The sequence below is a fragment of the Triticum aestivum genome, chromosome 2B (assembly GCF_018294505.1).
Source record: "Triticum aestivum cultivar Chinese Spring chromosome 2B, IWGSC CS RefSeq v2.1, whole genome shotgun sequence".
NCBI classification, from domain to species: Eukaryota; Viridiplantae; Streptophyta; class Magnoliopsida; order Poales; family Poaceae; genus Triticum; species Triticum aestivum.
This window is the reverse complement of record NC_057798.1, coordinates 780352719-780375897: the sequence shown is the minus strand read 5'-3', so window position 1 is coordinate 780375897 and position 23179 is coordinate 780352719. Positions and strand designations below refer to the sequence as shown.

Sequence of the window (23179 nt, the reverse complement as noted above, 5' to 3'; positions counted from 1 at the left end):
CAATGTTGCCTAAGGAAGTTTTCATTTTCGTTGGACGAAAAAACCATTTTCCATTTTTCGAGTGCCCGAAAGGAGGTTTTTTTGTGAAGGAACTACCAAATAATTGTTGCAAAATTGGACCAAATCATTTTTATAAAATAATAGGCCATAATTAATGCACAATTTACAAAATGGTTGGGTGTAAAAAAATTTGATCCACCTCTCGTGAAAAAGACAAATTTCCGCCGATTCAGTTGGAAGCGGGTCAAATTTGAACTGCAGCTGCCTCATAGTTTGCTATTTATTTTTTCCAAAAATCATTTCTAGGTACATAAGTATCTATTTAATCAGACAAACACCAAAAAAATTCCAAGATTCAACCACTAGCTAGGAACGGTCATTCCCGCCGTTTTGACCGCATTTTGAAACGGGCATAAAAAATTCAAAAAAATCAAAAAATTGGAAAACCTTCGCATTGTGTCATCATATGTGAATAAGTTTCCAGGAAAAATAATAAAATTGTAATACGGTAATTATTTTAAAAAAGTGTTCTCAGAAACGAGCAATCAAGTGTGAAGATTCATGGCTTTCAAGCCAAATGATCAATCTTATGGCCACATTCATGGCATAGTTTATTCAAATGATCTCATATTGTGCACAAGGGTGCATATTGGAATGGCAAACAATGTTGCCTAAGGAAGTTTTCATTTTCGTTGGACGAAAAAACCATTTTCCATTTTTCGAGTGCCTGAAATGAGGTTTTTTTGTGAAGGAACTACCAAATAATTGTTGCAAAATTGGACCAAATAAATTTTATAAAATACTAGGCCATATTTAATGCACAATTGACCAAATGGTTGGGTGTCAAAAATTTTGATCCACCTCTGGTGAAAAAGACAAATTCCCGCCGATTCAGCTGGAAGCGGGTCAAATTTGAACTGCAGCTGCCTCATAGTTTGCTATTTATTTTTTTTCAAAAATCATTTCTAGGTACATAAGTATCTATTTAATCAGAGAAACACCAAAAAAATTCCAAGATTCAACCACTAGCTAGGAACGGTCATTCCCGCCGTTTTGACCGCATTTTGTAACGGGCATAAAAAATTCAAAAAAAAAATCAAAAAATTGGAAAACCTTCGCATTGTGTCATTATATGTGAACAAGTTTCCAGAAAAAATAATAAAATTGTAATACGGTAATTATTTTAAAAAAGTGTTCTCAGAAATGAGCTATCAAGTGTGAAGATTCATGGCTTTCAAGCCAAATGATCAATCTTATGGCCACATTCATGGCATAGTTTGTTCAAATGATCTCATATTGTGCACAAGGGTGCATATTGGAATGGCAAACAATGTTGCCTAAGGAAGTTTTCATTTTCGTTGGACGAAAAAACCATTTTCCATTTTTCGAGTGCCTGAAAGGAGGTTTTTTTGTGAAGGAACTACCAAATAATTGTTGCAAAATTAGACCAAATCATTTTTATAAAATACTAGGCCATATTTAATGCACAATTGACAAAATGGTCTGGTGTAAAAAAAATTGATCCACCTCTCGTGAAAAAGACAAATTTCTACCGATTCAGTTGGAAGCGGGTCAAATTTGAACTGCAACTGCCTCATAGTTTGCTATTTATTTTTTCCAAAAATCATTTCTAGTTACATAAGGACCTATTTAATCATAAATACATGGTTTGGTGGCGATACGTCGAGGTTTGGGCGGTGGCCGAGGGCCCCAACTCTAGAGCGCGTAAACTCGCATGCCCGCCGTGTGACCGTGGCGTTGCCATGTGTTCTGGGCGGCCTAGGCATGTCTAGTGGGTTGGGCACTCCCCAGGTTGGTGCTAGGAAGAAAATTACAACATAAGATTCTCACGATGAGACCTATCGATGCTCAAACATGAATTAGCAGCCAAGTGTTTGATTAGCGGTACGGGAAATGTACATGGCTAATGAGCGTGAGTTTTGGTGGTACTTGCTTTGCAAACTACCACACTGGACATAACTATGAATGTTGAAGCTCGGCTCAAAATAATGAATGGATTGAGCTGGCATTTGGTGGAGGATGGTTATTTGGGCATAGGAAAGCACTATAGAAAATGGATGCTATTTGGACATGCCAAAGTGGTACTTCCTTCACAAACTGTTGTTCTGAACAGAATAGGAAAATGAATATTTTTGAACTAGGCAAGGAAAGTTTTTACATATTTGACAAAGATATGACCCAAAGAATTTATGAGATTTTTTGGGGAATTTTGGGAATTACAGAAATATAGGTTGCTTCACAACCTAGGGCAAAACTGCCACATGGACATGACACATAGGCAAAACTGATGAGGTGGCGCCTAGTCATAGCAACCCACCATAATTTACAAGGCTATGACCATCTATATTAGTCGTTAACAACTAGAAATAAGGCAGCGGACTAGCGATGTTTGCTTTATGACCATTTCGTGTAAGGAAATTATGACCTTTCTGACCAAAATGGTCGCAATGGTTTAGGGTTTGGAGCCCCTCGAACAGCTTTTGACCAATTGGTCTCAAATGGTCATAAATCTATGACCAATTCTTCCAGGGTCACTGACAGAAGGTCATAAGTTGACATATTTCTTGTAGTAGCCGCCGACACCGACCCAGAGGAGCGGGAGCCCGAGGACAGCGTGTTCATGCGCCTCGGCGTCCAGGAGCTTCCCCGGCGGTGAGAAAAGGAGGGCACCGGGTACTCGAGCGGCGGCTCATTGCCACCCTCGATGTGCGCGAGCACGGCGGAGAGAGTCCGCCCCAGCGCGCCCCACTATGTGCTTCTTTGACTCAAAGTGTATAAAATCTTGTCCAGATTTGTTAACCATGTCCAGTTGACGTTATTGATAGTTCATAGCTTGCTAAACGACTGAAAGGATGCGCGCCAACAACTTTACCGTATCAGCTATGCATGGTGACGTGCCTAAAAAAAGGGATGCGATCATGAGTGAGTTCAGGGGTGGCACCACCCGTGTTCTGATCACAACAGATGTTTGGGCTTGAGGGCTGGATGTTCAGCAGGTAAGTTTTGTTGCCTAGTTAGAGCCTTTTCATTTGTTTTTATACCCTTGAGCACGCTGTTGCATGATTCTTCTTGGTTATTGACTGAATGTATTTGCCTTTGTTCAGGTCTCTCTTGTCATTAATTATGATCTCCCGAATAACCGTGAGCTTTACATCCATCGCATCGGTCGCTCTGGGCGTTTTGGGCGCAAGGTAAAGTTACACACCCCTGTGCAAAACTTGAGTCAGCCCTCTTAGTCTTATGTCGTGTCGCTCAAAGCAATAAAACTAACAAGTACAGTAGTAGTCTGGGGCGATGTAATGAAGTTTATTTTTGTTTAAACTGTATGAAAAGTGAACATGTAGTGTGTGACTCTTCTGAAACAAATAAATATTCTTCTGAAACAAATAAGGCTGCGTTTGGCAACGAAGTATTTTTGCAGTTTTACAAGAAATACCGTGGTTTTCAATAAAGCCGTTGTTTTAAATACTTTGGTGTGTTTGGCATGAACAGATACGGCAGTTTTAGAAACTGTAGTTTTCTTGAAACCGCGTTTTTTTTGCTGTTTTGGAAAAAGAGGTTGGCACCTCTTTTTCATAAACAGAGAAATGTGTGCGTTACTTGGCTCTCCCCTGCAATTTTGTCTGGTAAAACTACTGTAAAACAGCACCCGCCAAACATATCCATAGTTTCCAAAAACTGAAAAAATGCAGTTTTTAGAAACTGTAGTATTTTGTTGCCCACACATTGCAATACCAAGGTTTTGGAATACTACAGTATTTTAAAAACTATACAGCCAAACTAAGTAGTTGCTCTCTGCATCCCAAATGCTGCTGGCTCTGTTTATGTGCTGGAGCAAAATGATTTTGATTGCACAATTAATACTCTTGTTGCTTGACATATGTTTTTGAAAATGGTGTGCAGGGTGTGGCGATCAACTTTCTGCGCAAGGACAACATTCGTATCCTGAGGGACATTGAGCAGTACTACAGCACGTAGATCGATGAGATGCCGATGAACGTGGCCGATCTGATCTGAGCACTGGACCCGAGCGGTCTCTCTATTTGTCTGCATGTGGGATTTGGTTTGAGATGTTTAGCCATGACGTATTGCTGCTGCTGCTACTTGAGGTTCCATTTGTTGCTTATGGCCGGGGGTAGTGAACATGGAGTGTTTTATATTCTTGGAGAACCAGATGGTGTGGCAGACACTGTTTTATTTGAATCTCGTATTTTACTTAGGATTTGGCTTTTACTACACTATAATGTTTTGTTGCTGATGTTATAATGCCATGATCCTGTTACTTTCTTAAACCCGTTTGATTGGGTTGCCATCTGCATGTTATGCATTTTTTTCTTTTGAACATGCATTTTGCAAAGTTCTAAAATGACATATCCAACTCATAATCCAGACCGTCGAATCAAAAAATTTAAAGGTCCAAGACCTTCCAATGTTGAGCGCGCGGCACCATAATAAATTACAGACGCTGCCAGTCTGCCACCACTTAAACACCCCTAATCCCTACCGTACCCCTTCACGCAGTCTGCAAAGAAGAATCCATCACAACAGACCTTGAGGCATAGGTATGCCTAAGCTAATTTCCAAAGGATCCCCGGCTGGAGCGCCTACTCCTCCACCTACCACAACCCCCGTCAGCCCGCACGATGTCACCCATGCCTCCCCCACCCCGTCGCCGGCGGATGAGATGGCCTAGAGGCGGTGACCTTCAATATGCGGTGATGGTCCCTTAATCCATTGATTTTGAGATTCCATATATGAGGATTTCTTTTTCGTTGATCCTGTTTTGCAGGTTCCTGAACTCCATCTGAAGAGGGAGTTCGGGTGCAATTTTATTTCAGGGAGAGCTGCTACATATTTCTCCTCTTTTCTTGGTACTTCATTGTTACGAGCATTTTGGGGGTAAATTTTGTTTCAGGTGCTATGCTAGAAATGTATTATACAACTTTATTTTCAATTATTGTTTAGGCACATTGCACATCTTCTAGGCTACTGATCCATGGCGATAGAGTATGTATTTGCATGAAAAACATCATAACCAAATCTTATGCAACTCGATGTAATATGTGTTGTTGTACTGAAAAACTATGAAACCCAAGTTTCATGTTCGTCTGTACTTTGAGAACTTAATACCCATAATCCCATATGGAACTTCCTTGTTCATGTTTAAGCACATTAGTAGTCAAATCTTGATTTTGTGCTTCCCTTTGTACGTAATAGGAAATGTTTTCCTTGTTCATTTATCACAAATAGTAATTTACAATGGGGAAATGGTTTCAGTTAATCAGAAACAGTTATTGATTCGTACATGATGTCTTTTTAAAAAAAAAGGTCAAATTTTTGTTTTAAAAAGCCTTTTAGCTTACTCACAATTAACTTTGAGCTCACCCTACATTTTCTTTCTGAATTCATCACTGCTTTATTGTACATGCCCTTAAGGGGAGTTGTAGGAATTTTACATGCATTAATCTCTATCGTAGTCTTGAACACTTCTACCGACAACAAACAATTTTTTTCTTACATTCTTCTATTGATGTTGTATTAAACTACATCAGAGATTTACTTGCCCCCTACAATGCAAGGTAAAGAATCTGCATAGCTAGCTAAACAGGTGGCAACGACTCTAAAACCTTTCCTTAATGCTTGCTCTATTAAGGTAGTTAGAACTTCATCACACGGGAGGGGTTGGTGTGTGGGCGTTCAGCAGTTCGCCCACACGCCACTTTGCACGCACGCACAAGGGCTAGTGTGTGGGCATTTGCCATCTCGCCCACACGCCCGCCTCCTCTTCCACACCCAAGCCGCTAGTTGTCATGTGTTTTGCAGTGTACATGACAACTGCCCCTAGTGTGCTTTATAAGAAGGTGGCAATTCTTTTTTTTTACTCGAGTTGCCACGTGTTTTGCAGGATACACGGCAACTGCCTAGTGTGCACGTAAGCAGATGGCAACTATCTTTTACCGAGTTGCCATGTGTTTTTGCATGGTACATGGCAACTGCCCTAATGTGCATGTACATGGCAACTGCCCTAACGTGCACGTACGTAGATGGCAACTCTTTCTTTTACATAGCAACTGTCCTAGCATGCTTGTGAGCACATGGCAACTGCCCTAGTGTTAGTATGTGGCAACTCCTAAAGTTTTGAAATCATGGCAACTACATTAGACCAGACCATACATGGCAACTGCAGTTGAGCAACCATGGCAACTGCAGTTGTCAGACATGGCAACCGTAGTTCAGCGACATGGCAACCGCAGTTAAATGAACATGGACGAGGGTCTGGACCATGGCAACTGCGGGCGCGCGGTGACTGTCACGCATGGCGTGCGGGACCAGGAGGTACGAGGCCTGACATACGGACGTGTGGGCGTTATCAACTTCGTCCACACGCACGCGTGTGAGAGGGGTCGGGAGGGAAAAAAAGAGATGTGTGGGCATTATTTATTTTGCCCACACGTAGGTGTGTGGGCTGTTCCTCTTATACATCACACAAAATATGTGGACGGACTCCCTAACGCCCACACGTGTGGCACTTATCAGCGTCCAAATCTTAAGCTTATTATTATCGGAAACTTATGTTTTCTTAACATATTCTAAGCATTGCTTGGTTGTCAATTGAATTATCATCCTATATTTTGTGAATGTTTTCTTAACATATTCTAAGCATTGTCTGGTTGTCAATTGAATTATCATCCTATCTTTTGTAAATGCTTTTTAAACATATTCTAAGCATTGTCTGGTTGTAAATGTTGTCCTATCTTTTGTAAATGTTATTAATTGAACATCGATCCACGAGTTACTACAGATTATCATGGCCTGAACAAAGCATTTAAAGCCTGACATATTTATTTCTTTGGGTCAGCACAACAAATGCAAATGTGTGGAGTGGCCAGGGTTTGATCCAGAGAGCGGATGGGGACAAATATGTGTAGGGTCACTGTGTTTGAGTCGAACGACTAGTCGATGAGTCGTAAAAAAAAGTCGAGTTAACAATGTGTCGACGAGTCTGTGACTAGTCGCAATTGCAGGGTCGACTATTCAAGAGTATCTACCCCAAAACGACTCGTCGACTCGAAAACCTTGTGTAGGGTCGGGATGGGCCAGATCCGACGTGACGGACGCGCCCGAGCACGCCCGGACCTTCTATATCCGTCTTAACTTTGGGCTAGATATGAGACGTGCCGGTTAGCCCGGACGTTTGGAGTCAATATGAGCCGTCCGTCTGAATCGGTTTTTTTTCTTATCTGCCAGTGCCCGCGCAGTCCGCTCATGCCCATGCGTATAAATTGGGTTTGAGGCGCGTGGCTTTAGATACTCTAAGATGATAAAAAGAATCAATCCACTGCCTGGACTTGACTTGTCGACGCGTTATCTTGACCACTAACATGACATACGTACGTGTCATCTTATCGCTGGTCTCAACGGTCCACGTACGTTCCCACGCCGTGCTACTACAGTTCCAGTTCATGGACTCGATTCACTCACGTCATGCATATAGACAGACCAAATCAGAAGAGAAGAAAGACAGAGGAGAAGAGGAGTTTACAAGAGGAAAACAGGGGAAAGGGAACGACGATGAAGGTCCGTCTTCCCCGGCGCCGGCGGGAGCTGAAGCTTGCAGTAAGTCTGCCGTTGCCAGGTCTGTTGCGCTGCATCCTTGTATTGGTCATAGCCGTGCGCCCCTGCACCGCAGCATCGTTTTCGGATTGTTGGCCCTCCGACCACTCTGACTCCGATGTGAAGGACGGCGACGTCTGCATCTTCCAGCTCGACCTGCCCATCATTGACGCAGGCGTCATAGACGGCGCCCTCCACCTCACCACCGACGACGTCTACCAGCCGCCCGTTGATTACCCTCCTGACCCCAAGAGGCGGGCCGGATGTGCCATCCTCCCGGTGGAAGCCATTCTGTGGCAGCCGGCCAGCGCCCCATCCGACACCAACTTTAAGTGGCAATGGCCGTGGAGGTACGACGAGCCGAAGCTTGAGGCGTCCTTCAACGCCACATTCACCATGAGCGCCAACACATCACGCCACGGCGACGGCGGCCTTATGTTCGGGATACTGCCTCCCGTATTGGATGGCTTCCACAGAGCCACCTACACATCCTTGGCCAGCTCTGGGACCACGTTCCCCGACGGCCGCCGCGTCGCCATCGAGGTCAGTCAAGCAGAGTACTACTATTCTCAAGGTACCACCAGCATGTACGTTTCCATCGAGCCGGAGCCGAACGCGACGTCCATGGCGATCTACACCGTCTGGATCGATTACAGCGCCGCCGCTCACAACCTGTCGGTGTATGTGGCCGAGGGCGGCAAGCCCAAACCCGGGGAACCCACGCTCCACACGCCGCTCAACGTCACCGACGTCGTTAGGTCGCCGGCAGGCTGTTCCGGCTACTTCGGTTTGTTCGCCTCAAAGAGCAGGTTCTTGCCCACATGCCAGGCGGTGGTCTATAGCTGGAACATCACCATGGAGAAGCTCCCGGAACCCATCCCTGAACCCAGTCCCGACCGTGCATACAGCCGCGCCTTCCCCGACCATGGGCGTGAACTGCGGAGAGAATTCTTCGCCATACTGCTGACGGTGGTGCTTCCTATAGCCGTTGTCACGGCGATCGTTTTCGTGGCGGCCTGCTACTTCTCGTCGAGGTACAGGGCTCTCAGGATGAGGCTCAAGCTCTCGGAGGCGCTGAGACAGCTCCCCGGGGTGCCGAGGGAGTTCAAGCACGCCACCGTCAGGAAGGCGACCCACAACTTCCATGAGATGATGAAGTTGGGGAGAGGCGGCTTCGGCGCCGTGTACAAGGGAACGCTCCGGTCAGGGAAGCGCGGCGAAGGGCGCCTTGACGTAGCCGTGAAGAAGTTCACACGGAAAGACGACTGTGGCTACGAGGACTTCCTCGCCGAGGTCGACATCATCCACCGCCTCCGCCACAAGAACATTGTCCCTCTTCTTGGTACGTCATTCATTGCTCAATGCATGTCTACATCTTAATTATTAATCACCTGTATATGTTTCAGAGTCTTTAAGAAAATTGTGGGGGCAGTCTTTAAAAACTTAACCATCTCTATTCCCTGGGTGATGATATATAGTAGCAGATAATAGTGGCAGGGAATAGAGAGACCACATACAAAGTGATCTCTCTGTTCCTTGTTTTTTTTAATTTGGCAGAAAACTTGTTTTATATCTTTCTTTTGTTTTTTTTTTTAGAAAAGAAGGATGACCCCCGGCCTCTGCATCTGGGCAATGCATATGGCCATTTTATTAATTATTCTCACAAGACCTTATAAAACCATACAACAGCAAGACTAAAGTCACCGTCTAAGCAACAACTGTCGCTACACCTATCCAATTGATGAAGGGGCGCAGATAGTCTGGGCCTAATACCAAACAGACATCGCAGCCAAACCTAAACATCTAAGACATGAGGTCCCAACCAGGACGCCTGCCGGGTATGGGGCACCTACCAGTCCAGCGCTCTCCTCAACCAGGACGCCTGCCGAGTATGAGGCCGCCGCAGCCACCTGCCACCAACCATCTTCAGAGTTGTACTGTTGCATGTACCGTGCCAGGTCTCTCTGCCATCGACGCCACCACGATGCCCGATAGCGTCGTCCTCCTGCGCGAGTCCATCCTCCCACAGCGAACTCCGAATCTGCACTGCGCCACGCCGTCAAGATCCGTCGCCATCAGTGTGTAGGATGAAGCACCGCTCCACCAAAAAATTTGTCCTCTGGTCCCTCGATCACGTGTGTACCTCCAAGAATGACGCCCCCAAGGGAGGAACGACACAAGAGCGTCGCCGTCTTCCGATCATCCAATCTGGGGTTTCCTCCGGAGGTAGCAAAAAGTGGCCTTGAACTTCTCCACGACAATGCCTTCAAGAAGGAAACGATGCAGATAGCTCCGCCACCGCCGGCCTTAGCAGGAGCCGAAGGCAAGTTTTCACCCAGATTAGTTCAAATGGAGCCAACTCTCGTGCCCGGGCCGCCTTCACCACCAGGCAGACCCTGGAGTATCGGCAGATCAGCGAGCTGCTGGCACCACCGCATCCAGATCGTCGGCCACGCCGGGCCGCCGCCATCCCCGCGCGGTCCGGGTCAGAGACGGAGCCGCCGACCGCGCACAGGACCGCCGCCGCCTGCACACGCTGGAGCGTCGCCGAGATCCCAGCGCCCGCCACCGCTTGCCGAAGCCAACCGCCCGAGCACTAGCTCCACCGTGGAGCCATCAGATCGGGGAGGAAGACGCGCGCCGACCACCCTCGCGTACCCCGCCGCATGCCCGTGCGCCGGCGCCACCGCGGCGCCATCAGATCGGGATGAGGAGGAGCCCGCCCGCTCGTCGCCCCGCGCAGACCACGCCGCCGCCAGCGCCGCAGCGCCACCAAGCAAGGGAGCGCCGCCCAGATACGCCGGTGGCCCGACCTGTCGCCAGAGCGCCGCCGCGAGGGCCGGCCGGCCCACACTGCCCAGGAGCCTCGCGAGGGAGGAGGGAGGCCCGCCGCCGCCGATGCACGCGCGGGCTTTGCCCGGCGGCGTCCCCTGGCGGCCGCGAGGAAGAAGTAAGGCGAGGAAGGGGAGTGGCGGCGGCGATCTAGGGTTCCGCCCGGGCCGCTCGCGGGAGCGGCCTTGTATGTGTGTGTGTTGGGGAGGGGGGGGGGGGTGTTTGTTTGACTGACTATTTATGTATACTTGAACCTAGCCACGTGTATGAAAACTTGGATGAAATGATATCAAGATAGTTTCTCTGTATTCAAAGTTGAGAGCCAGTTTGGAGTTCATAAGAAACAAATACTTCAGCAAAAACTAATGCGTTAAATGGACTATGCATTATGCCGTTTGACAAACTTAGCTCCCATCTATTTTTTTGGTTGCAAACATAATTTCCATTTGAAGTTCAACTGTGAGTACGTTTTAATCTATTTTTAATTTAGTTGGTACATTGAAGTTATTTCCTCCTCTCTAAAACAAATGATGTTACAGAGTTTGGCACTATCTCTAATAAATAAACGTCCTGCAAAATTATGTTTGAAATGCATATTCCCAGAAATTATAAACGATGTCATACGAATATTATTCACAGCCAATCAAATTTATTATTTGATCTTATAAATCTAAATAATTTATTTTTATTAAGAGTCAATGACAAAATAGTATCATTGTGTGTAGTTTAGGATATCTATTTTTGGGAGGGAATACTTCATCTATATTTGTAAATACATTAATAGCTTTATTTGTGTACAATTATAGTATACCTTAATGCGCTGTTAATGGTCGAAATTAGCATCATGAATATTTTACAAGATCAAAACGACAAGTAAGATAGAACAGAGGTAGTACAATGTTATTTAATTTGGACTGTGGTATAGCATAACTAGATGTATTGTGCATATTTTTTGGTCTTACAATACTTTGAGTAAATGACAATATTTACCCCTTAAGATACATGTTGTGGCACTAGTTACTTTAAAAAAAATTGAACACGGTACAGACGCAAGCGCTCATATATACGCGCATACATTCACCCTATGAACACACACCCCGATACATGACGATCGTCGGCTGGGGGAGTTACTCCCCCGAATGATTCATTCGCTAGGGGATGCAGGATCGAGGGAACCCTCCTTGTTCACATTCCGCGTTCATTGTAGCTGCGTTTCCAAGCGAACCCAAGCCGGCCCAAATGGCCCAGAAAATATTAGGGAGGCAGGCAGAAAAAAAGGTTAGGCCCGGTTAACTTCTTTCTTTTTGCATAAAAATTGCGATCACATAAAAATAAAACATTAACTAAAGCAGAGAAGGCAGAGAAACATAAATTTATAATTTCCATGATAAAAAATGTCACGCCATTAATAATAAAGTTGCCATGAAAAATTGATAAAAATCTGGCGTTCGGCCAATATCATTTCCGTTAAACTTTTGTCTTATTTTACCCCTTAACTTCATATTAGTGACACTGCTTGCCATTTTGACACAACATGCTCCATTTAATTTTTTAGGTCGTATTTAACCCCTAATAACATTTGCGACCATATTTGCTGCATGGTTCTTTTTAGGGTTTTAGTCAAATCCACAGTATTTAATTATGCTTATTAATAGGAGTGCGGCTAATCTGCACCCGGGCTCATCTGCACCCACGCTTAGAAAAAAATTCAAAAAAAATACTAGAAAAATTCAAAAATTCCAATTTTTTTTGTAGTGGTACATAATTTGACGCGTGAGGTGCGCCCCAAAATTCAACTCATTTGAGCATCTGAGCAGCTCTCGGCAAAAAAGACAAAATCAGGGTCTGTGAAAATGTATACTGTTCACGCACTGTTTTGATCCAATTTGTTGTTTTTGCCGAGAGCTGCTCAGATGTCCAAATGAGTTGAATTTTGGGGCGCACCTCACGGGTCAAATTATCTACCACCACAAAAAAATTTGGAATTTTTTGAATTTTTTTAGTATTTTTTTGAATTTTTTGCTGAGAGGAAGCAGATGAGCCCGGGCACCGTTTTGAGTTTTTCCTATTAATAGTAATAATATATACTATGACACAACTATTTTCAGGTTGGTCTTACGAGAATGGAGAGCTGCTACTGATCTACGAGTACATGCCCAATGGCAGCGTAGACAAGCACCTGTTCCACGAAAGGCAGCAGCACCGTGGCCACCAACAGCCAGTTCTGCCCTGGGAGAGACGCTACGACATTGTGAAGGACGTCGCCGCCGGTTTGCACTACGTCCACCACGAGTACGAGCGCACGGTGCTCCACCGCGACATCAAGGCCAGCAACATCATGCTCGACTCCGCCTTCCGCGGCCGCCTCGGCGACTTCGGCCTCGCGCGAGTCGTCGGCTTCGACAAGAACTCCTTCACCGACGTCGGCGTCGCGGGCACCTGGGGCTTCATCGCGCCGGAGTACCCCGTCAGCCACAAGGCCACCCGGCAGACCGACGTCTACGCGTTCGGGGTGCTGGTCCTCGAGGTCGTCACCGGCAGGAGGTCGCTCGGCAAAGCGGACGACGAGTTCCCGCTGCTCGTCGACTGGGCCTGGTGGCTCCATCAGGAGGGGAGGCTGCTCGAAGCGGTCGACGCCGAGCTCCGCGGGTCGGAGGCGGGGTTCGATGCCGACGATGCCGCCCGGCTGCTGCTCCTCGGTCTGTCCTGCAGCAACCCGAACCCATCGGACCGGCCGACCCTGGCCAACGTGTTGCAGGTTGTCGCCAAGACGGCACCGCTGCCGGACGTGCCGCTGGTGAAGCCCGCGTTTGTGTGGCCGCCGGAGGGGGCGTTACTGGACGACGACGTGGATGATGGTTTTGCGGGGACGAGCTGTGATGATTCTCGTTACTGGGAGGAGGAGGAGACCATGCCGAGCTTCATGTCGTCGGAGACCACCAAGCGCAGGGCTCGGAATGTTGATCAGCACAAGGACGCGGGGGAGATAGAGAGTTACGTGTAATCCAATCTGTAGATATGATAGGCATCTATGCTTCCATTGTTACTGGTTTTCTATTTCGTATAAACAAACTAATTTCGGACCTCACCGGAATAAATTTCACATATTTTGAAAATTATTTTGGATTTTCAGATTTTGAATGTTACTTAATTTTAATGAATCCTAACATAATTTAAATTCATTTGGAAATCAGCTGGAACCTGCATCAAAATTTCGGGGTTAAAAAAAATTCAGTCACCACAGAAAATATGCGAAATTTCAGAAACTTCACTGAAATTTTGGTTTAGTTTTTAACCCTACTACCTATCGTAAATATATTTTCTGATGAAACGCAAGCTAAATGGACGGGGCTCATTGTAGGAGCCTAGACTTCACGACACGACCTGCATATATGAAAACAAAGCACCACAAAACATCTCTTTCTTTGAAACAATTTTCATTTCTGATACTTTGTTTAGGATTCATGTAGAAGTTTGGGCGGCAGGTCAAACTGGATCGTGGCTTACATGGCTAGCCCAACCGCAAAGTATTCTAAGTTAGGTAGAAAACTTGCATATATGTTAATGTTTAGAACTTCAGTTTATTTTCTACCTGTTTCTCAATGTGACGAGCCGTGATGATTCTCGTTACTGGGAGGAGGAGGAGACCATGCCGAGCTTCATGTCGTCAGAGATCACCACGCGCAGGGCTCGGAATGTTGACGAGCACAAGGACGCGGGGGAGATAGAGAGTTATGTGTAATCCAATCTGTAGACGATTGGCATCTATGCTTCCATTGTTACTGTTTTTTTTTAATTTCGGAAACAAACTAATTTCGGACCTCACGAAACATGCGAAGTTTCCGAAATGTCGCATATTTCGGAAATTATTTCAGATTTTGAGATTTCAAATGCTACTTAATTTTAATGAATTCTAACATAATTTAAGTTTATTTTGAAATCAGCTGGAACCTGCATCTAAATTTTGGGGTTAAAAATATTTCGGGCACCACAGAAATATGCGAAATTTTACTGAAATTTTGGTGAAATCTTTAACCCTACTTACATTGCCCATTAGCCAGTAGACCGAAAATAAATTTTGCACAAGTCGACTGACCAGAAAACTGTTTCAGTCGATTTACAGTCGTGCGCACTGGTCTTTTAGCGATGCAGTCGTGCCGGTGCAGCTGAAAATATTTATGGGCTGCCATTTCCCTGCCTTGGCAAGGCCGCAATCTCCTGCTGGCTGTGTTTCTCGACGCAAGGCGTGCCCAGGCTATGTGTGTAAATGTTTCTAGAATATCGTAGTTTTTTTAATTATAATGGTATAAATTGTTGTGAGTTGTTAACTCAATAACTAAAAGAAGAAAAAGGGTCAGTTGCCTAAACTTATGGTCATGTTTACCAAGCTCGGCACTTCGGATGTTGAAGTTTCCATTTGTGATAAACGACGAGATGAAAACAAAGCACCACAAAACATGTCTTTCTTTGAAACAATTTACATTTGTGATGCTTTGTTTCAGGATTCATATAGAAGTTTCCTTTTTTTTTTCCTTCCTGGAGTTCGGTATATAGCTTGATATTCAATTATGTTAGGAATCTAGAATTGTTCCATTTTTTCCTTCTGAATCTAGGTCCAAGGAGGTACAACGGCTGTTTCTTTCCCCTTTGGGTTGTGCCCTTGTTACTTACTGCTGGTTACCTGAGCATTACCATGCTTCAGGGTTGCTTCCAGAGATGACTAAAGATGTTGTATGTCCATTGCTATGCATGTCAGCAATACCTGTTACCCATCACATTGATGGTTTATGGCCATGTTCGTCCGCTGGCAGCCTCCACCTCTCATTCTCATTTTCAAAAGAAGAAAAAGAAATACACAACATGCAGGTGGCAACCCAATCAAACGGGTTTAAGCAAGTTATATAGGGTCGTGGCATTATAACATCAACACCAAAACATAATATAGATAGAACTAAGCATTATTCAAAAGGCCAAAACTAATTAAAATAACAAGTTCAATGAGCAGAGTGCCTGCCAAAGTTGGCCAGAGCTGCTTCTCCAAGAAACAATATAAACACTTCATGTTCCTTCATACCCGCCCAAAAGCAAAACAAAGGAAACCCCAATACAGTCGTCATGGCCAAACATCAACCAAATCCCACACACAGAGACCTAGCGAGGGAGAGACCGCTCCGGTCCAGAGCTCAGATCAGATCGGCGACGTTCATCGGCATCTCGTCGATCTGCGTGCTGTAGTACTGCTCAATGTCCCTCAGGATACGGATGTCATCCTTGCGCACAAAGTTGATCGCCACACCCTGCACATCATTTTTTTTTTCATATATACGTCAAGCAACAAGAGTATTAATTGTGCAAACAATTGGGATGCAGAGAGCAAACATTTGTTTCAGATAGGTGAGTCACACGCTACATGTTCACTTTTCAGAGTTTCATCAAAAACAATCTTAGGCAGTCCCATAGAGGGGTGACTCAAGTTTCGCAGGAGGGGTGGGTGTGTAACTTTACCTTGCGCCCAAAACGCCCAGAGCGGCCGATGCGATGGATGTAAAGCTCACGGTTATTCGGGAGATCATAATTAATGACAAGAGAGACCTGAACAAAGGCAAATACATTCAGCCAGTAACCAAAATAAGAATCATGCAACAGCATGCTTAAGGGTACCAAGACTTGCCTGCTGAACATCCAGCCCTCGAGCCCAAACATCTGTTGTGATCAGAACACGGGTCGTGCCACTCCTGAACTCACTCATGATTGCATCCCTTTCCTTCTGAGGCATGTCACCATGCATAGCTGATACGGTAAAGTTGTTGGTGCGCATCCTTTCAGTAAGCCAATCCACCTGGCCAAAAGGGAACAACTATCGTTTAGCAAGCTGTCAACCATCAATTATGTCAACTGGACATGGTTAACAAATCTGGACAAGATTTCATACACTTTGAGCCAAAGCAGCACATCGCTACAGTTTAATAGTGTAACCAACAGCAATCAACTGAGCTACACATTACCTTTCTCTTAGTATTGCAGAAAATGACAGCCTGAGTGATGGTCAGTGTATCATAAAGATCGCACAGAGTATCAAACTTCCATTCCTCCTTCTCAACAGCAACAAAGAATTGTTTGATGCCCTACAAACATGACATGAAAAATATAAGTGCTAAATAAGACACAATACACTAAAGCAAAACAAGTGGTGACATTTACCTCTAGGGTCAACTCATCACGCTTTACAAGGATCCTGACTGGATCAGTCATGAACTTGCTAGTTATCTCCAAGATGTCATGGGGCAGAGTTGCAGAGATCAAGACAACCTGCATATGGTTCAATAATAATACACAATTAGAAAAGTATGAGGTCTCTGCCTTTATTTCTAGCCATGAGGCTTGGTGCTCATGTTAAGTTTAACTCTAAAATGCCTGCTCATGTTAAGTTTAAGAATAACAGTGCGCGTCTTTTTGCATGTCGCATCTTTGACTTCTACAACCCTTAGATATCAATTTGTACTCCTCTAAATATTATTGAGGAATAAAATGGAGCGTGGGTTAGCCTTTTTTTGCTCGGTAGTTTTTCTATTGTTTGTTGGTTATTTGTATTGGGTGTATTTCTTTCTGTTTCTTTTATTCCGTTGATTTTCCTTGTCGTTTTTTCCGTTCCTTTATTGGTTTCCCTTCTTGTTTTGTGTTTCCTTTTCAGTTTTTTTCCTTTATTTTAAAAACTATAGTTCACATTATTTTAAATAAATGCATAATTTTTTAATGTTCGTGAACATGTTTTAAATTTGAAAAAAAATCTGAATTATCTTTTAAAAATGCATGATTTTTTTAATTCGACAACTTTTTAAAAATTTAAGATTTGTTAAAACATAAACCATTTTAAAATCTATGAACAGGCTGAATTTGAGAACATTTTCCTGACATGGACATTTTTAGAATTATAGAAAATTGTTTATATTCAAGAGCATTGCTTAAAATTTGTGAACATTTTCTTAAAATTCACTTATGGCTTTCAAAAACCTTTTTTTTTACTGCAACAGATTTATTTATGAGAAACCGGCAGAAATCCGAACATATGTAAAGAAAATCGCGTGTGCTCGGTACAGTGCGTTCGGCCGTCGTTTCGAGGTACATAACATCCGCCGCCGCCGCTGCGGGAAGATGGCCTTGCCGGCGATCCCCGATGAGCTCCTGGTGGAGATTCTCCTCCGCCTCCCCACCGCAGCCGATCTCATCCGCGCCTCCGCCGTCTGCGTCTCCTTCCGTCGGCTCGTCGCCGACCGCTCCTTCCTCCGGCACCGCTTCAAGTTCGCCGTCCCGCCTCACCCCCCGCGCCGGCGCCAGCGCCGCCGACTTCTCCTTCGCCTTTCTCCCCGCCCCTGCGTCGGACTGGTCCATACGGGAAGTCCGCGATGGCCGCGTCCTCCTCGACAGACCCGGCCGTCACGACGCCGCCGAGAGGCTCAGAGCCATCGTCAAGGAGATGGTGGTGTGCGACCCCTTGCACTGGCAGTATCTCTTGCTTCCCCCGATCCCTGAGTCCGTTTGCTTGTGGCCGCACTCCTGATTGAAGGGCCGTGCTTCGCCGACTCCTTCCCAGAAATGTTTATCTCCGTTTTACTATATATGCATGAACAGAATAATATATTTGAAAAAGTTCTAGGGCTTGGGCAGTTGGGCTCCTGTATTACAATACATTGGTCAGCGTGTGCCAGCCCACTAGATTAAAAAAGGAGCCTACTCAGGCCTATGAGTAGCCCCTGGAGAGATGGATTAAGTCAAACAATACAAAATTAAAGAAATTTGAATACTGACAGGGCTCGAATCCACATGAAAGTTGTATTAGATCGGACGGGGGCGAGTGTAGGTTCGGGTGAGCCATAGTCCAGAATCTCATCTCTCGACTCCTTCCTCGCCCCTTCCAGCGGCTACGAGGAGGCAGCAGCTGCTAAGGAGGAGACGTCATTCAGAGTGGTCTGTAAGCTGCTGCTCCAATCTAAGCCGGTGACCTTCGTCTTCTCATCTGGCACAGGGCAATGGCGAACCGTTCCAATCTAAGCCGGTGACCTGCGTTCTTGTCGTGCTATTACGACCATGGCTGCTTCTACTGGGTTTCGCAATCGAATGAGAAAATGCCCGCGCTTGACATCCGGAGGATGGAGTTCTCCATGGCCGAGCAACCATCCTATGCCGAGCAACAATCAAAAGGTAATTATTAGACAAGTGAAAGAAACGATCTTGCAATCTAGGAATGGCATTTTAGTGGCATCATGAAGTTGTGATAGTCACGCAACCATTCTCCCCTTTTGGTCACTTCACATACAACCTAGCGCTGCAGATTAATAGTTGCACACCATAAAAGAGAGTATTGTGCACATCCTTAGTAGTGTGCAACATCGGTTGAAAATCAGCAATAGCTTGTGTCCGTTTAATGAGTGTGTATCCTTGTGCAATGCAGGGACACTCTGCGGGTGCCTGGACTTCGAGAAGCTGGCCCTGGAGGCATGCAAGGACCCGTCCGAGCAGCGGTTGCCCGAGCTCCAAACCCCATATTCGTCGTCAACAACGATGACAATGCTGAGGCAGGCCGTGGTGGGGCGAGGAGAAGGAGGCGCTGGTTACGATTGAGGTAAGAGTGTCAGCTGGTTACAACCAACAAGAACCGCATTGTCGATTTCGTCGTGGTCCCGACCTCATTAGCTGCATTGTGTGGCTCCTTCTCAGGCTATAATGGATGTGTATAAGATCACAATCTGGCGCGTTTGTCTGAGTTATCAGGCTATAATGGATGTGCTTGTTTGTTTCTTTCTTCCTGATGAATTGTTCAATCTCTTCAGTTCATACATTGTGCAACTCTCAACCTCAACGCAGAGGAGATGGCTGGACCTGATGCTGGGAAGTAACCAACGACAGTAACACGAACTTCATCTTCATACATTGCAAAAGCTCGACTGTTGTGTTAATTTTATTTTATTTTTGAACCGGGCTAATCCCCTTTCCATTAATGAATAACGGAGATACAGCCAAATCCAAGTTCAAAACATGCATAATAACAACGTACGAACTGAATCGGGTTAACTGAAGAACCGAAGTTGATGTGCTTCTTTCAGATTTCATTGCTTCAGGCCTCTGCACCCGATGGAGGTCCAAGTAAAGGAGGGTGTATTCACTCGGTTTTTAGACATGTTTTTACTAGGAACATTGCTAGTAGCACAATCTTGTTATATGTTGGTTGTTGTTTACAGTTTTCATCTGCTGCTGCTCACAAAGTCTGGCACGATCGAGCATGGAAACTGACTGCACGCAGAAACAGAATAAGAAACGATCCTGTAGTAGCGCCCTTGCTCCAGTACTCAAAAGCCTGAAACAGCCAGTACATACAGAAGAAAGGCAAAAAAAAGAAAAGAAAAATGGAAAAAATGTAGGAGAAAGATCCCCTCAGACTACTACAAGTTGTGCTAATACAAGAATTATTTGCTTTCTGCTTCTTCTTGCAGAAGCACCAAACGCCCATGAGCCAGAACAAGGGCTATATAATATCTGCTTTGTGCTTATCGTTCACGGAAGGAATCAGAAGAAACCACCGGCGTAAGCTAGGGGCAGAAACAGGTAGTACCATTTCATCGCCCCTTGTCGCCCAGCCTCTTGAGCAGCTTCCCGATGTCGTAGCAAATCTCGACCTTGTCGTCTTTGATCTGCTGCCGGAGGGAGCGGCTCGTCTCGCCGGCCGCCAGATAGGTCCGCAGGAGGGACTCGTAGGCTTTGCCGTCGATGCACCCGAGCGCCCTCAGGCAGCAGCAGAACCCCTCGGCGCCTTGCACGTCCTTCTGCTCTTCAAAGTACTTGGAGAACTTCGGGACCTTATCAGGATCCAGCTTCCCTGCTTTCTTGGGGAGCTTCGTCACATTCTCCACCCAGTTCAGCGCCGATTTCATGTCCCCTGTCCCCATGTAGTGGTCGAGAAACAGCTCGCATGTTTTAGAGTCGAAACACGCACCCATTTCCTTGGCCTTCTCCCACAACTGCTCTGCTTCCTTGGCCATGTCATTCCTCAGGTGGGCTCGGGTCATCACGTTAGTCAGCTTCACGTCGTAGCACTCATGATTAGACTCCCATTCCTCAAAGACCTGCTTCATGTAATCGGCATCATTGAGCTTGAGAAGGGCCTGCAGCATGCTGAAGTAGCTCGTGTTGGTCACTTTTGGGAAAGTGCCCTTAACCACACCCCACACCCTCTTCACCTCACTCAGATTGCCTACGGAAGCATACAGACTCATGAGGAAATCAAAAGGCTGTCTGCCATCACGATCTTGAACAAGGCCCTCAAGTTTCTTCAGAGCAGACTCTGCTTTTTCAACCAGACCAGCACTCTGGTAGATGGAAGCCAGCGTGCTGTATGCCGACCACCCTAGAACCCCACCCTTTTCTTCCATTTCTTTTAGAACTTGTTCAACGTCGTCTATCTTGTTCAATGCCGCACAGCTGGTCATTAGAATGCAGCATGTCAGGTTATCCGGCTTAACATTCTTCTCCTTCATCTCCTCAAACAGGCTACAAACCTTCTTATGCTGGCCTAACTTCATGTATAGGGACATGAGATTGTTGATGGGCAGAGTGCTGGATGAGATGCCTAGCTCATCCATCTTGCGGTAAAGGTCCGTTGCTTTCTCTTCCTTCTTCGATGAGCAATAACAGTTCAGAAGTGCACCATAGGTTCGATGGTTCTTGGCTGGGTCAGGAAGGCCATCGAAATATTTTTCAGCTGCCTCGATCCCACGCACTTTGTAAATGAGATCCAAACGTATTGCGTGGTTAGTGTAAGACATGTTCATACCCTTTGTATGAACCATCCAATCCATCAACTGCCATAAGAAAAGACAAATCCTTGCATAAGTACAGCAGACATGATTAAACACCAATAGAAGAAGTACAAACAGAAGGTATGAAACAAGATGAGTTGAGAACTCCAGCCATACTACAAGTAAATTTTTCCTGGCCTTGAAGACAACTGTGCTGTGCACATAGTTGTGATAACATACTATTACAGATATTGAAATATGGAACATTAAACATATCAAATCTCCTCCCTACTCTGCTTGATAACATATTATTTTATACGCACATCAGAAAACTCTGAAACAGAACAAGCATTCTAAGGGTCAGCACTCAGCAGACTGGTTTGGCGCTTCTGTGGTGTGATGTGCTGCACAAATGCTCATAGGATCTAGTTCAAAGGGTCTTTAAAAGTTCTATCGAAATATTTCTGTTATCGCTAAGAAAAAGATGTTATCAATGTTCCCCAAGCATTTGCTGGTATAACATGCGGAATTATTTCTGGGTTGTACATATGTAGGCTGTGTTTGGTTGGTGCCCACATTAGCGCTGCCAAACGTCTGGCAGCCCATTAATATTTCAATTCCTGCTTGGCTTGTTGCAAATTTTTGGGATGTCTATGAGTTCCCACCAATTCCCCTCACAATTTCCTAAAAACAATTGACCAAGTGAGAGCACAGGATTCCTTGGCCAAAAATCTGCATTGGGGCATCAACCAAACATACCCGTAATACAGAGCTCTGCTTTTGAAAGTCGATTTCAGAGGAAACAGTTTAGTTCCATCATGAATCCGGAAAATCCTTGCATCCAAGGGCGCCGAATGAACCGGGCGAAGCTAAGATTTCACAAGGATTACTTCTATTCCATTCGCACAATCTAATCATAATAAATTAGCTGGAGGAGGCAAAGCCGAATCACTTCATCTACTCACTCCGTTCTAAATGAATTGAGCACATTGCAGAATAACGCTGCAAAAAACCATCTTTCTGGTACCAATCCCGTCCTAAGCAGAGCACCATTATAGTGCTGGGATGTCAAAGGTGGGGGGATAAAATCATTCGTACCTCGAGGGCGTGGGAATGGCGCTTGTACCTGCGGAGCTCCTTGACGTACCGCTCGAGATCCACGGAGCGCGTCTCCCGGCCCTCCCGCAGCCACTTGTTGAGCACCGCGGAGACGCTCCCCTCCCTGGCGTTCCCCAGCGCCGACAGCCGCCGGTACAGCGGGCGCGAGTCCTTAGTCCCCGCCGCCGCCGCCGCCTTCTTCGCGCCCTCCGCGTCCGGCGCCGCCTCTGCCGCGGGAGGCGCCGCCTCCTTCGCGTCCTGGGGGGCGACGGCGCGCGCCGCCCGCTTCCTGACGGGGCGTGCCGCCGCTTTCTTCGGATTCTTCGCGGCGGCGGGCGCCGCCTCCCGCGCCACCTCGGCGGCGGTGGAGAGGAGGCGGCGGAGGAGGCGGGCGCCGGCGGAGGGGGTGAGCGCCGCCATGGGTTTAGGGTTTTGTTTTGGGGGTTTCGACTCTGGGAGGGGAGGAGTGGAGCCGGCGACCGGTCGCTACTGTAAAATGCCCGTGCCGCCGTGCGGTCGCAAAAGAAAATGGTGTTTTTTTATTATTTTTTTGGAAAAGCTCGTGTTCAACCGACCGATCTTTTCTTCTACGTCCACCGCGTCCTACGCTTGCCATCCTTATCTTTGTGAAACGTCGGTCACTGATGTGTCTGTGTAGCTACTTCCATTCCTGCAGCTGGTCACCTGTTTCAGAAAGCAAACCGCAACAAATGGTATGTTGTAGATCGACTAGAAGGTAACTCCGTCGGCGTTGGCCTTCCAGATCATGGTGGAGCAACTAGGGTGTCCGGGCCCGAGCGGTGGACATCGATGCCGCCGAGGTA

At 46.0% G+C, this 23179-nt stretch overlaps 3 protein-coding genes and 1 pseudogene across 3 annotated transcripts; 2 read left to right on the top strand and 2 right to left on the bottom strand.

Annotated features, from left to right (window-relative positions):
- The first annotated feature begins 2864 nt into the window (after positions 1-2864).
- LOC123039639 (eukaryotic initiation factor 4A-III homolog B-like) lies at positions 2865-4038 on the top strand (annotated as a pseudogene).
- A 3460-nt stretch (positions 4039-7498) lies between these two features.
- On the top strand, positions 7499-13556 carry LOC123047364 (L-type lectin-domain containing receptor kinase IV.2). Its single transcript, XM_044470902.1, has 2 exons — positions 7499-8977; positions 12576-13556. Exons 1-2 carry the CDS (start codon positions 7507-7509, stop codon positions 13469-13471), a joined length of 2367 nt encoding a protein of 788 aa, XP_044326837.1. The 5' UTR covers positions 7499-7506; the 3' UTR covers positions 13472-13556.
- Positions 13557-15425: 1869 nt separating this feature from the next.
- Positions 15426-16926, bottom strand: LOC123039638 (eukaryotic initiation factor 4A-III homolog B). Its single transcript, XM_044462714.1, has 6 exons — positions 16908-16926; positions 16669-16847; positions 16473-16592; positions 16139-16306; positions 15973-16059; positions 15426-15764 (listed from the first exon to the last, which is right to left on the bottom strand). Exons 1-6 carry the CDS (start codon positions 16924-16926, stop codon positions 15651-15653), a joined length of 687 nt encoding a protein of 228 aa, XP_044318649.1. The 3' UTR covers positions 15426-15650.
- Positions 16927-19770: 2844 nt separating this feature from the next.
- LOC123047363 (pentatricopeptide repeat-containing protein At4g01990, mitochondrial) lies at positions 19771-22835 on the bottom strand. The gene is made up of 2 exons (XM_044470901.1): positions 22356-22835; positions 19771-21320 (listed from the first exon to the last, which is right to left on the bottom strand). Exons 1-2 carry the CDS (start codon positions 22773-22775, stop codon positions 20079-20081), a joined length of 1662 nt encoding a protein of 553 aa, XP_044326836.1. The 5' UTR covers positions 22776-22835; the 3' UTR covers positions 19771-20078.
- Positions 22836-23179: the final 344 nt, after the last annotated feature.

Coding starts and splice junctions, on each gene's coding strand:
- LOC123047364 (XM_044470902.1), top strand. CDS start 7,507: ATGCATATAGACAGACCAAATCAGAAGAGAAGAAAGACAGAGGAGAAG. Junction 8,978..12,575: donor GAACATTGTCCCTCTTCTTG/GTACGTCATTCA, acceptor AACTATTTTCAG/GTTGGTCTTACGAGAATGGA.
- LOC123039638 (XM_044462714.1), bottom strand. Junction 16,307..16,472: donor TCTGCAATACTAAGAGAAAG/GTAATGTGTAGC, acceptor CCTTTTGGCCAG/GTGGATTGGCTTACTGAAAG. Junction 15,765..15,972: donor CTGGGCGTTTTGGGCGCAAG/GTAAAGTTACAC, acceptor AATGATGTGCAG/GGTGTGGCGATCAACTTTGT.
- LOC123047363 (XM_044470901.1), bottom strand. CDS start 22,775: ATGGCGGCGCTCACCCCCTCCGCCGGCGCCCGCCTCCTCCGCCGCCTC. Junction 21,321..22,355: donor GCCATTCCCACGCCCTCGAG/GTACGAATGATT, acceptor TTCTTATGGCAG/TTGATGGATTGGATGGTTCA.